The sequence below is a fragment of the Sorex fumeus genome, unplaced genomic scaffold, assembly GCF_029834395.1.
Source record: "Sorex fumeus unplaced genomic scaffold, SorFum_2.1 ptg000001l, whole genome shotgun sequence".
NCBI lineage: Eukaryota > Metazoa > Chordata > Mammalia > Eulipotyphla > Soricidae > Sorex > Sorex fumeus.
Window position 1 is genome coordinate 7366574 of NW_026606058.1, and position 15741 is coordinate 7382314.

General features: G+C 42.3%; 1 protein-coding gene across 1 annotated transcript in view; it reads right to left on the reverse strand.

Moving 5' to 3' along the window:
• WARS2 (tryptophanyl tRNA synthetase 2, mitochondrial) overlaps positions 1-15741 on the reverse strand; it is a 111404-nt gene that overhangs the window by 46595 nt on the left and 49068 nt on the right. Inside the window, exon 2 of the mRNA XM_056123784.1 lies at positions 2662-2919. Within this exon, the coding sequence (XP_055979759.1) occupies positions 2662-2910 (249 nt within the window). The 5' untranslated portion in view covers positions 2911-2919. The remainder of the gene's footprint in view (positions 1-2661; positions 2920-15741) is intronic.

Genomic DNA, 15741 nt, shown 5'->3' on the forward strand with positions numbered 1-15741 from the left:
AAAAGAATAAAAAAAAAGAATTAATGAGTTTATAGAGGGTCTAGAGCACTGTGGTAGTGGTGAAGGTATACAGTAACTTTGTTCATTAAAACTACAAAATTTAACACTTTTAATCACATTACAAAAAAAAATAATGAGATTGTCACCACAGAAAATCAGAGAAAAGATGATTTTAGAATCCCTCTTTTTAATGTTTTTGTTTTGTTGTTTCTGGTGTTACTAGAGCTTACTCCTGGCTCTGTGCTCATGGATCACTCTTGGTGGGGCTTGGAGGACCATATTGGGAACAGGGGATTGAACCCAGGTCAACTTTGTGCAAAGCCTTAGCCACTGTACAATAATTCCTTATTTTTAAGAAACTTGTTACAAAGTCTCCCATATTATAGGCTACTCTTTCAGCTGCTACACTGAGTAATAAAATATAATAAAAATAACATAACAATTTTATCTGCCAATTTTAGATGCTTCGGAGGTAACTGCCCAACAACTATTCCTGGGGGTATGAGTCAAAGTTAACACTGGATGTGGTTGTAAGTAAGCCTTTCACTTTAAAGGTCACTTGGAAAATTATAGTGAGTGGTTTTACTTTGTGGACAAGAGAATTTTTCCCTATTCACAGTATGGAAATATGTAATAAGCAAACAGCATTTTTATGGTATCGCATAAGGATCAAAAAACAAGAGCAGGGGCTGGAGTGATAGCACAGCGGGTAGGGTGTTTCTCTTGCACGCGGCCAACACAGATTCTATTCCCAGCATCCCATTTGGTCCCCTGAGCACCGCCAGGAGTAATTTCTGAGTGCCATGAGCCAGGAGTAACCCCTGAGCATCGCTGGGTGTGACCCTCCCCCCCCAAAAAATAAAAAAACAAGAGCAGATTACATGGAATGAAGATGTGCTTTGGAAAATTCATTTGGTGATGTCAAAGGAGGTTCTAATGATGACCAGGTTTATAATATTATAGATGGATGTGAAGAGTCTGAATAATCACTGTAACAGAAACATGAGAGGCACACCCATTTCAGAGAGAAGATGAGTATACTTCAGAAGACAACCAAGAAGGTGATGTTGCAGAATACCTGTTGGCCATAAGAAAGGATGAGTAAGAAATTACAGGATATGGATGTTGCATAAGACACATCTTCGCATATTCAAAGAGCAATCATGGGGATGTGAAAGTGGATCTGTTGTGTTATTTTTAGAAAGCAGACGTTAAAGAAGAAGGGAAATTTTTAGGGAGGCAGATGTTTGTTCACTATAAATAAATACATTAGAGCAATCATATCTACCCAAGATTGAATTCTGAAGTTCAAGTATAAGTGATGGCTTCAACTGTGCAGAAGGAAATTGAGGTGAATTGCCTATATAAAGGTAAAGGTAAAGGCCCTCCCGTTGATTGTCGATTTGCTCGAGCGGGCCCAGTAACGTCTCCATTGGAGACTTTGTTGTTACTGTGTCTGGCATATCGAATACTCTCGGTAGCTTGCCGGGCTCTCCGGGAGGGGCGGAGGAATCGAACTCGAGTCGGCCATGTTGGCTGCTTGTAAGGCGAACGCCCTACCCGCTGTGCTATCGCTCCAGCCCTGAATTGCCTATATGGTCATTTTAATCATTAATTGCTATTATTTTATCTCCAGGTTGGCAACAAGTTTAAGTTAATATAGCATTTATATTTTAATAAGATACTCTTCACTTATTACATGTTTTTAAATTGTTGCACTACTAAGTTCTATAGCTAGTAAAAGTATATAAAAACAATGACAGTAGTCTATGATCAAGGAAAGAGATATTTACATGTATAACACATGTTACACCGGGTTACATCTTAACTTTTGCCATAACATGTTAATGCAATGTCTAACAAAACAATTGCTATAAGGCTAAGCAGATATAGAAGAGGGGATGATCTAGTTAAAATTTTTTCTTCTCAGGGGAGTCTCTTAAATATCTCTGATCCAATATCTCTGCCTGTCCAAGAGTAAACTGATTCATTCATAGTGAAGATATGACTCAAACATTTTGGCTTGGTTCTGAAGCCTTACTTTGGCTTTGACTCAAGGCCTTCCAATTTTCCAGCTAGTTTTTTTTTCAAATCTTCACAAAAATTTATTATACAAAGAATGAACAAAGGGAATTATCCAATATACCTTCCAAATGCAATACCTAATAAAACATTAGTAGAATAATGTAAAACCACTGGCCACTCACTGGTGGTAAGATCAGTGCTAGAACACTGCATTTCTAAACCTCAACTACGAATAACTTTGCAATCACGTGCTTTAATAAAATAAAATTAAAAAAACAAGACCAAAAACCATGGTCACTAAAATCTATCCTCAATCACCAGCGTGATCAGTCTGTGTTCAACCCAAGAGTGAAAGACAATTCCAGGGTTAGAAGTCCTGATGAAACACAGCTTTTGGGTATAGGATGCATTATAAATTAACCAAGTATAGCGAAGGACAAGTTGAGAAACAGAACTGCATTATAATGATACTGGATCATCTGAATAAAGGGAAAGCATATAAATGAAACAATCATATTTGGTGAGTCACTCGAACAATTTTTTAAAAAGAATCAGAAATAGGAGCTATAAATCTCTTTTATTTTTCTTGAAACAATCTGAAAATTAAACTGCTCAGTTCCAATCTGAGTCTCTGACCTGAGATTGTTGGAAGAGGATGCATTTCTCTGGGTTTATGCCACAAGCCAGAAGAACAGCAGTCATGTCCAAGATGCTCTGCCGGAGAACAGCTGGGTCCTGGGCGATGGTGATGGAGTGCAGGTCAACGATGCTATAGAGTACAGAGCTATGCTCCTCCTGCAGTCTCACCCAGCTCTCAATGGCTCCCAGGTAGTTGCCTAAGTGCGGGATTCCGGTAGGCTGAATGCCAGAGAATATTCGTGTCATGGCATCTTTCTGGAAAAAGACAAACAAACATGCTGACTTTCGAGGTGGAATCCATAAATCCATTGCCACACTGCCACAACCAAGATGGCTAATCTTAAGAGTTTAAGACTGTCTGTCTGCTTTGGGGCCGAATCTGGTGATGGTCATGTGCTACTCCTGGCTCTGCACTCAGGAATTAATCCGGGCCATGCTTGGGGGTCCATAAGCAATGCCAGAAATTGAACTTGAGTCAGGCCTGTGCCTGACTTGACTTGAGTCAGGTAAGATAAGCACCTTACCTATGGTACTACCGCTCTTGCTGCAATGGCTTAAAACTATTAAACAATCTGACAGTCATCATTCGTGTGCATTTATTTTTATGCTCACTCTGTGAAAAGCACAATGTTAGGAGCACTGAAGGGCAGAATAGAGCATTCCCCCCCCTCTCCACTCAAAAGCATACAAATACAGAGACATAGAAGAAAAGGTCTGCAACCCCATGAAAATGTAACCTAACTGGTGATGGAAGAGAGATTTGTGAAAAGAGTGCAACATGGCAACATGATTATGGCCAGTTTCAGAAGATAAATAGTAGTGAACAGGCAGGAATTCCTCAGAGGACAGGATGATTGTGGTTCTGGTGGTCAGTGAGAAAGTCTTCAGGCAGAATCAAATTGCACTAGAAAATATGGGCCCCCAAGGGTTTCTCTGTGACTTCATTTGCTGCACACTTACAATGTGAAGACGATAGCATTAGGGGAAAATTTACTATAAATAAATGCTATTTACTTCATTTTATTTTGAAAATAATTGCTAATGTTATAATTTAGTGTCCTTCTTAGGGTGGAATCTGAGAAATGCACATTTTACTTCTAGTGATACATCTTGAGAAGGTTATTTAGCTTTTATATATTTCAGTAAAATATATATAATGTATATATAATGTATATATAATTGATGTATATAATTATCTCACCTTACCATCACCAAATGCCCAATATCCTTTTTTTTTTTTTCTTTTTGGGTCACACACACCTGGCGATGCACAGGGGATACTTCTGGCTTTGCACACAGGAATTACCTCTGGCGATGTTCAAGGGACCAGATGGGATGCCGGGAATCGAACCTGGGTTGGCTGCGTGCAAGGCAAATGCCCTACCTGCTGTGCTATGGCTCCAGCGCCCAATATTCTTTTACTTTTGATAAATCATACTTGGTCCTTTATTTCTTCAAAAATGAGTTTTAAATTCTGTACAATTTTAAGTTAGAAAAACATTTTTTTAAAAAGTCATGATTATGTTATAGTTTCTAATATTGAAGTTATAATAGGAACTGCAGAAGAAAATGAAATACAGGGTAAAACATGTAATTTTTCCTTAACTGATTTTGTATTTTTTAGTGAAAAACCAAAACTAAATATTACTAAGGGTAAGTACAGAGTTCTGTCAAAAAAAAAATGACACTATTAATTTTCCCCCCAAATTTTATTATAGTACTATGCTAGAGGCTGGAGCGATAGCACAGCAGTAGGGCATTTGCCTTGCACGTGGCCAACCTGGCTGATCCGAGTTCGACTCCTCTGCCCCTCTCGGAGAGTCTGGCAAGCTACCAAGAGTATCTTGCCCACACAGCCTGGCAAGCTCCCCGTGAGGTATTCGATATGCCAAACACAGTAACAACAAGTCTCACAATGTTACCGGACCCACTCACAGTGACAGTGACAGAGACTATGAGTTAAGAAGTTATTCATAGTTGGGTTTTGACATACAATGTTGCATCATTGATCCCGCCACCAGTGTCAACTTTTCTCTACCAGAGTCCCCAGATTCCCTCACATTATTAATTTTAAAATTCATTTTGAATTTATTATTTTGGCTTTTGAGAACACACCCAGCAGTGCTGGGAAAATGTGTGGTACTAGTGATAGAACTGTGTGATCAGCTACATCCTAAGAAAGCACCTTAACCCCTGCACTCTGCGGTGCTTATTATCATTTTAAATCACAAATCACAAGTGGTCACAAACCATCCTGTTATTCGTCGATTGCCTCGAGCAGGTCCCAGTAACGTCTCCTTCATCCTAGCCCTGAGATTATATTCAAGGCTCTTTAGGAGAGTGAGACCCATCATTGTTACTGGTATTTGGCATATTGGGGACGCCACGGGGAGTTTGCCAGACTCTGCCGTGTGGGCAGGCTACATTCGGTAGCCTGCCAGTTTGTCCAAAGTAGGAATGAGATAATAAGATGTCACATAAATAATAAAACATAAATAATACCAACTTATAGGACAACTACTAGATTATAGGCATTTTTATCTTTTCTTCTGTACAGAGCTTATTCAAGTTAATTTGGCTTACTTTTCTCATATGGGATTGTCCTTTGTTGATTTAAGAATTTATATATAATTTGGAATTTATATATAAGCTAGCGGGGGCCATGCACAAGGCAAGCTCACTACCTGCTATACTACAGCTCTGGATCCTAAGATGTTTTTAATTTTATCAAATGTATAATTTGTGACAAAAGGTTTTAAGTCACTAAAGAAACTGAAGTTCCCTGAGGTCATGAAGATAGGTGTTTATACATATAAAGTCTATATATGTACATACATATGCATATTTTAGAATTTTATCTTTCACATGTAAGTCAGTTTCTAACTGGGCTTTTGGCTATGGTGTAATGCAAAGGAGTTGTCCAATTTCTTTTCTTGTCCCTTCCCCCCCCTTTTTTTTTTTTTTGCTTTTTGGGTCACACCCGGCAATGCACAGGGGTTACTCCTGCCTGGCTCATGCACTCAGGAATTACTCCTGGTGGTGCTCAGGGAACCATATGGGATGCTGGGATTCAAACCTGGGTTGGCCGCGTGCAAGGCAAACCCCCTACCTGTGTGCTATTGCTACAGAACCTGCCCCTTCCTTAAATGGATACTAACTTGTTCCAACAACCTTTATTGGAAAAAAAAAGGTTCTTTTTCTGTTCTGAAATGTCACTTCTACTGTAAATGAGGTATCTCTTTATATTTAGGTTTGTATCTGGTCTTTATTGGTTCACTGCTCTATTTATCAATCTCTATACTAGCTTTACAATTACCTTTTAAAGAAGTCTTAGGATTTGGGGGAGAAAATCTTTCTAGGTTCTTCAAGAGTATCTTAATTATTCTTAGATATTTACACTTCTCAATATATTTTAAAATCATTTTGTCTAATTCCAGGAGGGAAAAAAATTAAAGTTTTTGTTTCTGTTTTTTTAAATTAGGACTCCATTGAGCCTGTACATTGCTTTGGAGAGAACAGACATATTTATAATATTGGATCCTCTCATTTAGGAAACTGCATAGCAATTAATATTGGTATATAAATGTAAATCATGGTGACTGCATAGTTGGTAACATTACACAAATGAAATTTGCTAAGAGAGTAGCACACAAAGAAATAAGTGAGGTAATGGCTGTTACTTAACTGGTGGGAACCCTTTTATAATGTAATATATATGTGCCTGTGTATATCCACATGCACATATATACATATATACACACATATACATACATATATATTTGATTACTATGATGTACACTCGCCATTTTGCCAATAAAATACCTCCATAAAAATAGACCTTTTAAAAAGTGACATGAGTGAGTCTTCTTCATTAGAACTATGCTTAGCTCCTAAGGGTTAATTACAAAGTACAAAGGCTATTTAGATTTTTTTCTTAACAAATGACAGTTTCTCTACTCTTGCTCCATGCTGAATCCATATCTACTATTTTCTTCTCTATTCCAGAGATGACAAACCTAAACTAGAAAGCTACTCCATGGTTCCATAGTATAGAATCACACCTCATCCATTTAGGAGAATGAATTTAGGAGAACAAAAAGATTTCTGACTCTGAGAATATAAAATTTTTTTCTTTACGTAACAGAAAAAAGTATAAACTCACTTTACCCTTCTCCTTCCAACAGGCTTTCAAATGACTAACCCCCCAGTCATTAAAATTGTAGAGGACGGTTCTGTGTGTCACAGCACCTACCTTGCAGGTAGTATAAGGCCACGAGTTTAATCCTGGTGCCATCCCCACAAGCACCGGGGGGTTCTGGCATGTGGGCCCCCATCTGCAAAGTGTGTGATCTCTAGTTCACAACCAGGCGTGTCCGAGCAGCACAACTAAAGATGTGTGAGCATCTTGGAAGTGTGAACTCCATTGGCACATGTGTCAACCCAAGGCAATCCCCAGCACAGAATGGGGATGCGCATCATGACACAGGGAGCTTGTGCTCAAACACTGCAAGTGTGCTAACCCCAGCAAGCACTGCGGGTACATGTGGGAACACTACAACCATGCACTTCACTCAACAACAGCAGCAACCAGGTTGGGTGGGGCGGTGGGGAGAGACAGACAGAGAGAAAAAGAGAGAGAGAGAGAGAGAGAGAGAGAGAGAGAGAGAGAGAGAGAGGTTAACTATGTGAAAGAAAAGAACTGAGGCAGAGAGCGGAGAGAGAGGTGGGGGTGGGGGTTAGCAAAATATAACTGCGTCAGTGAGGTTCTTTCTGGATTTTGGAGCCTCACCCAGCTTTGGGTTCCTGACATGGGAATAAGCACAGGCGCTTTCAGTGAGGTAACAGATGATTAATGGGCTTTAGGGACTGATGATGAAGAGAGAAAGCAAAGCAGAAAAACAAGCACTGAACTTAATAAATGGAAGAGAGGAGAAAAATCATACAGAAATACTTAACCCAGGATGATGAGGTTTACGGTCAAGGAAAGGACCCTGCAGAACAGGAGAATATGATGCTGAAAATAAGGATATGAAGATTTGCACATAAATTCCTCCATGCTCAAACTAAGGAATTACTCCCCCGGAGAAAAGGAGAGACTAATTCCTGAGACAACTAGGAGAGAAAAGCACTCGAGAACAAACTGTGGGGAAAAAAAAGATGCGTGTCCAGCCGAAAGGGAAGAGCCGTGATCTAATTTCATCAGTTCCTACAATTCTGTGCATCTGTGCGGAGGGAATGATGTTACCAAGAAATAAGAACAACGAAAAAATATTTCGCTCAATTTTTAAGGAGCTATTAAAAAAACGGAAATACATCCCCTACATGATTCTTCTGTCTTAAAAATATACAGAAAGTGTCCTGCTCTTCGGTGGTGAGTTTATGTTGCTGGCGGTTCCCCCTGCAAGAGCCAGCAGGCAGCCTGACAGCATTGCAGGGGAGAAATGCCTGGTGCCATGAAATCACACGGCTGGAATGTGGAGTATGGGTGGTGGGAGCACGGGGGTTCTGGGTTCAAAAGCACTGCAGCTGGCAAAGAATGAAAATGAAAGGGGCCAGGCTCCCCAGCGGACGAGAGGCAAACCACAAAGAAAACAGCTTCAAGACTAGCCCACAGGCATCTGCTCATGGGGACGTCTGTGCACCAACCTAAAATTCCTTCGTGGAGAATGGAGGATGAAAAAGGAGCATTTTACCAAAAAAAGTCTTCATTTTCATTTCAGGTATATTTTCTTAACAAATGCCATTTTCAATCAATACACTCATTGACTCTTTAAATTTTTTAAACATAACCTTATTCCAGAAGAGACACTGGATGCTTGAATAGAAGCAAGAACAGGCTTATCTATCTGACAGATGTACCTGAGACTATTCTTATGCTGTAACTGGGAATACATAAAGCTGATCACTATCACTATCACTCTCAACCCGCTGTTCATAGAGTTGCTTGAGCGGGTGCCAGTAACATCTCCATTCTTCCCTGTCACGTGCTAGTGTAGCCCGATGGCATATTGGGGGCTCTGTCAGGGTCAGGGAAATGAGGACCATCATTGTTACTGTTTTTGGCATATTGAGTACGTCACGGGTAGCTTGCCAGGCTCTGCCGTGTGGGTGGGATACTCTCAGTAGCTTGCCAGGCTCTCTGAGAGGAATGGAGGCTTTTGGGGCAGCCTCTAATCACCTTTACAGGTGTTCCCAGTCAGGCATATATGCGGGCAGGATACTCTCAGTAGCCTGCTGGGTTCTCTGAGAATGAGAACCAGAGAGGAAGAACTTGGTTTTATAGTACCTGGATCCTGACCGTTGATGGGGTTACATGGCAGTTGGTGGGTGTAATTGTCTAGCTACTAGAAGATGGGGGATCTGGGTAGAGGAGGCCCAGTCCCGAACCGAGCAGGCTTGGAGATCTCAGCCCCAGGTCCCGCACACCTGGGTTCCTCTGCTGGTTCCTTCATGTGTGAGGCTCGTCCGAGCATGTGGAGAGTGGTCTCAGCATGGCTGTGGCTGGGATTATAAAGTTATAATTATATTATATATTTATATAAATATAAATATATTGGTCAGTCAAGGTTCTCCCGTTGTTCATTGATTTGCTCGAGTGGGCCCAGTAACGTCTCCATCATGAGACTTGTTGTTACCGTGTATGGCATATCAAATACGTCATGGGTAGCTTGCCAGGCTCTGCCGTGCGGGCGAGATACTCTCAGTAGGCGAGATACCCTCTGAGAGGGGCGGAGGAATTGAACCTGGCTTGGCTGGGCCGGCTGCGCACAAGGCAAACGCCCTACCACTGTGCTATCGCTCCAGCCCAAATATATAAATATATATATAATAAATAAATAATATAAAACCCAGCTCCTGGAAGAGAACAGCGCAGTCTCCTGCCCCTGCGCCTGGCTGTCCTCACCAGGGCCCCTTGTAGGGGGGCGGGTTGAGTTTCCCTCCTTGCCGTGAGCAGAGCCCTGGCAGCTGAAGACCTCCGGAAACCCGCCACAGCCATGCTTAAGACCACTTTCTACACGTTTGAACGAGCCTCACGCATGAAGGAACCGGCAGAGGAACCCAGGCATGCGGGACCCGGGGCTGAGATCTCCATGCCTGCTCGGATCGGGACTGGGCCTCCTCCACCCAGATCCCTCATCTTCCAGTAGATAGGCGTTACACCCACCAATTGTCCCGGGCACCCGTGTTATCCCATCTACAGCCAAGACCCAGAGACTATAAAACCCAGCTCCTGGAAGTTCACAGCTGCATTCTCGGTGGCGCAACCTCTTATTATCTAGTTCTTACTCTTGGAGAACCCGGCAGGCTACCCAGAGTATTCTGCCCGCATGTCAGAGTCTGGCAAACCCCCTGTGGCACATTCAATATGCCAAAACCCAGTAACAATGATGGGTCTCATTCCCCTGACCCTGAAAGAGCCTCGAATGTGGCACTTGCTAAAATCTCAGGGTAGGACGAAGGAGGCGTTACTGGTGCCTGCTTGAGGAAATCGATGAACAACAGGATGACAGCGACAGTGATTATATATTATCACTGTCACAGTAACAGTGATAATATATTATATAATATTATTTATATAATATATAATTATATTATAAAGGTAAAGGCCCTCCCGTTGTTCATCGATTTGCTCGAGCGGGCCCAGTAACGTCTCCATTGGAGACTTTGTTGTCACTGTGTCTGGCATATCGAATACGTCCCGGGTAGCTTGCCAGGCTCTGCCGTGTGGGTGAGATACTCTCGGTAGCTTGCCAGGCTCTCCGAGAGGGGCGGAGGAATCGAACTCGGGTCTGCCATGTTGGCTGCGTGCAAGGCAAACACCCTACCTGCTGTGCTACCGCTCCGCGATAGCACAGCGGGTAGGGCGTTCGCCTTACAAGCGGCCAACATGGCCGACCCGAGTTCGATTCCTCGGCCCCTCTCGGAGAGCCCGGCAAGCTACCGAGAGTATTCGATATGCCAGACACAGTAACAACAAAGTCTCCGATGGAGACGTTACTGGGCCCGCTCGAGCAAATAGACGATCAACGGGAGGGCCTTTACCTTTACCTTATATTATAAAGTTCATAATGAAATTAATTTAATTTATGACCCAAAGCAAACTGCAAATTCCCAAGCTGCTAATTACAGCAAAAAATAATTTTTCCTCAACCAAAGGAGCTTCTGTCTTTTTTCCTAAGTGAATAAGATACATCAAAAGAAAACTGCCCAGTAACTGAAACACTTTCAACTCTAGTTTGGTGGTGAAAACCAAAGACTTTAACTAAAGATTTCAAGACTCTTATTACAAAGTCCTGCTCGTAGCCAGCTGTAACACTGATTGTTCATTCATCACACTTGCTTTTACTGTAGTCAAAGGTAAAACAAAAACTTGGCAAAGAACCACTGTTTAATTGGTTCCATGTTATCACAGATCATGACAAAAGAGTAATGAACATTGTGTCAATAGGATGCAAATCCCTTTCTGTATGTATAGTGTTTTGATTGTATGTAAATTAAAAGGACACTTCAAAACTCAATCCTCACCCCTTAGCTTCTCAGTTCTTTTACATCAGTGTTTAGATCCTCCAATATATCTTTAGCATTTCAAAAATTGGGCTAAGGGATCAATATCTTTATTTTAAAAAAACAAAACAAAACCAAAAACAGATTTCAAATAAAAGTTTAATTACACCTCAGTGAATTAGCAAAAGAAGAAACTGAACTCAAAGTAAACAGCAGGAAATAAAGATCGAAATGAGATTAGAAAACGAACAGAAAAGAAGGACGATGTCTTCAGTACTTTCTTGAACTACCAATTACTCATTGAAAAGTTGAAACAGAGGAGCCCTGGGATTTCTTTTTTTAAAACAAAGCAAAACATTTTAGTCCTACTTGGAGAGCCCAGGTGCTTCTCGGCAGCCGGCCTGGCCCCAGCTCAACTGTTCTGCCATCAGCTCCTTCCTTCAGAGAATGAAGAGGCCCAGCCCGGAGAAAACGCTGACTCAGGACCAAGAAAAATGGGTTCATTTCTTACTAGAAATGAAACCAGATGCTCAGATCTACGGATCAATATAAAAAATATTAATGCAACATGAGAAAAAGCAGATCTCATATCATCCCCAAACAGGAAACAATATATTTAAGGGAAACAACTACAACTGACCAAAAAAATAAAGGTTCTTTTAAAAGTTAAGTGAGAAACTAGAGGAGGTAGAGGGATAATATGGTGGGTACGGTACTTGCCTTGCAGGTGGCTGACTGGTTCGATCCCTGGCACTGCCTATGGTCCACCTCATGCCAGGAGTGATCCCAAGTACCAACAGGTGTGGCCCCAAAAAACGAAAGAAGAGAAAGAAAGAAACAAAAAAAGAAATAAAGACAGGAAAAAAGGAAGGAAGGAAGGAAGGAAGGAAGGAAGGAAGGAAGGAAGGGAGGGAAAGAGGTAGGAATGAAAACAGAAAGAAAGGAAAAAAAACAGTATCAACCCATTAAACCATGAGTTCTTTAAGGGTATTAATTCCCTCCCCCACCACACACACATTTTATTTAAACGTGGTTTACAAAGTTGTTCATGATGATATTGATGTAGGCAGGTAGAAAGGGAGGGCCCCTTCCCGAGGCAATGACAAAAGCCAGCCCTGCAGAAAATAGCAAAACAGGAACTAAGGCTTGATAAGACCCTCACCTGGCTCCAGCAACAGACCCAAAGAAGCTCCTCTAGGAACAAAAGGCCAGGAAAGGAATTTCAAAGAAGACCACCACCACTCCCATCCTCCCTGGTAACCTCCTTAGCAACAGACTTGTACCTGGGAAGAAGCCCCACGTGGGGGCAGGTTGGAGAAACTCTATAAAGGCCACCTTGAACAAAGGAAGCGCGGGCATTTGCTGCCCGAGCCCTTGTGCTGCTTGTGCCCACGTGGCCGAGCACATGTGGTTCCCGAGCACATGTGTCGCCCGCATCTCCCCTCTTGAGATGTGTACTTTCATGCTTTCGTGTCTAACTTTACTCTCTCACTCTCTCTCCCTCCCTTCATACCTAAAAATCCTCCAAATAAAATCTATTTACTTCACTGCTTGTCTACTCCTGAAATTCCTTTCTGCGAGGCGAGACAAGAACCCAGCAACCCTGGGTCCCGAGTGTCAGAGGAGGGTGGGGAGAAAGTGACTGTCTTTCTCCTCCCCGCTTCACATAAGTCACCCGTGGGGCCCACCGACATCAATATGGCAGTAAATATTCCAACACTAATTCCACCATCACTGTCACCCTCCCTCCATACTGCCTCAATCTTCCCAAACACCCCTCAAGCTTGTCCTCCTAGCAGGCCCACAATAATTTTATATTGCTTATTACTACTAAATGACTAACAGAATGACCAAGAAATATTTCCATAAAGAAACTTTGTGAAAATTTTCATATCTCACCATGGGGACATTAGGTCCTTGTCTGAGCATTTACTAAGCTGTTGTTGCAAGTTAAGTCTTCCGTGATCATGTTTTTGTTGGTTGAGACTGGTTGCCTTCTAGATTACATCCCATCCAATCTGGTGTGCTACTACTCCTGGGATGTCAGTGTCGTAGAGTTTGGAGATGTCGCTCCAGAAAATCCGGAATATTTAATGGGTAGTCTTACCAGAGGCATGCTGGAAGCTTTGGGGTGTGGGAACAGCTTCCAGTGGGGGTTTTTGTTCGGATGGGAACTGGCCCCAGCGCCTCTGAGATACCCCTGGAGCTCTCAGGAAGGAACAAGTGTCCAAGAAATTTTTACAGCTAGTTGATCTCTTTCTAGATTTATTTGAGTCTCTGGAACAAGGCCTGTGGATTAGCTTACGTGGCAGCAGCAGCGGATGTCTCAATAGATTTTACATAGATGTTTACATACATAAGTATGCACACACCACACACACACACACACACACACACACACACACACACACACAATATTCCTTTATTGATCTTCCTGCTCCCAGTGCTCGAGCTGTATCTTTGGCTGTTGTCACTCTGATTATGATGGGTCTGGAAGTGTTTTCACTTGGGTCTCTTTTATCTGGAACATTTTGGGCCTCTTGAATCTTGGTGTATGTGCTCCTCAACTCTGGAAACTTCTTGGTAATGATTTCTTTGACGAATGCTTCACCTGAATTTCCTTCCTGGTTTTCTAGGACCTGGATGAGTCTTATGATGTTCCTTCTGAATTCATCCTGGAGTTCTGTTGTCTTCTATTTATTTATGTTGAGACTTTGCTCCTTATTATCTGCTCTTCTCTGGAGGTTTTCTGCATCTCATCTTGGAGTTCAATGATTTTATACTCACTTCTGTTACTCTAATCCTGAGACCTTCCAGCGAGTATTTTATTTCACTACCTTCGCCCCTCTCGGAGAGCCCGGCAAGCTATCAAGAGTATCTTGCCTGCACGGCAAAGCCTGGCAAGTTCCCCATGAGGTATTTGATATGCCAAACACAGTAACAACAAGTCTCAAAATGGAGACGTTACTGGGTCCGCTCGAGGAAATCGATGAGGACAGGAGGACAGTGACACACCAAACTCTTTAGTTTTGTCATTTCTGCTTTTAATTTTCTCATTCCTGCTCTCATATGCTGTGTTTTATTGGCTGTCTATTACTTTTTTTGTGTGTGTGTGAGCTCCTTAAACATCCTCAACATTTTCTCTCTAAAGTCCTTATCAGAGGGGGCTGGAGTGATGGCACAGCGGATAGGGTGTTTGCCTTGCACGCAGGCAACCCGGGTTCAATTCCCAGCATCCCATATGGTCCCCTGAGCACCGCCAGGAGAGATTCCTGAGTGCAAAGCCAGGAGTAATTCCTGTGTATCGCTAGGTGTGACCCAAAAAGCCAAAATAAATAAATAAATAAATAAATAAAATCCTTATCAGAGAGTCACTATGCTCACTCAGCATGGTGGGGTTCTGCTTTGCTTTCCTGCTGTGGCTTAAAAAGTTTGGAGATGTATCTTTGAGTTGTTCTGTAGGTAGCTGAGTAAGGACGTCAATGTGAGATAAGAAGTGAAATAAAGCATGGCTGCCTGCTCCACAGGGTCCTCACCTGGGGAGAGGGAGACATAGTGACTTTTTAGTACTGCTTCCTAACAAACAGGACTCCAGTATGATGCTCAGTTTCTTGGGACTGGGGCGGGGCAGACCCAAACCAGGCAGCAGGCATTCTTCCCTTTGCAGGGTTCCTGACCTGGAGGGTGATATGATATAAAACTGGCTGTTTACCAGAGATCATGTGTTCCGTTGTGTTGCAGGAGGTCCCAGACAACAAAGCTGCCATGCCTGGCACATGAATGATGTGGCAGGAATCAAACTCAGAGATTCACACTTACAAGGCATGTGCTTTGAACCGCCAGTCATTGAATAGGACCCCTGCCTCCAGCTAAGCTCTTCTTAACTTCAAGGCTGACTTAACTTCTTAACTTCTTCACTTCTAACCCTGAAGCATTCCCATTCCTACCAACATCCCCCCCACAACCCCTCCCTCCCCTCCCAAAACACACAGAGAATTCAGAACTCCAACACTTTGCCGATCAGACCACCACAAGGCTCTCTCCAGGCTTATGCATTTGTTCTGCTCTTTACTTCGGTACCTCTTTCTTCGGCATTTCGACATCTCTTCAGGTTTATCTTTTCTGTCTTCTTTATCAAATGTCAAGCAGCAACTGTGAATGACCCCCAATCAGACATAGATGGATCAAACAGTTCGAGGATGATGGCTCCCAGAAAAACTGCATTGTCACCACCTTTGAGATGCTAACATAGCTTTAAATGTAACACTTATATTGAAGAGCAGAATAAACTGGCAAGTCCCTTACCATTTAATCACCTCTGTGAGAAAGGTAATTAATACTAAATTTTCAGGGACTGGAGTGATAACTGAATAGGCTGGATGTGTATTTTGTATGCACGAGGCCTGGGTTTGATCCTCAGAACCACATGGTTCACAGAATCAAGAATTGCCTCTGAGTACTCCTGACACTCCTCCCTCTCTTGCCCCATCAAACCAACGCACCCTCAAAATAAACTAATTTGTATTATCTGAACAAGACATAATAATTATAGCATGATATATATGCTTGACA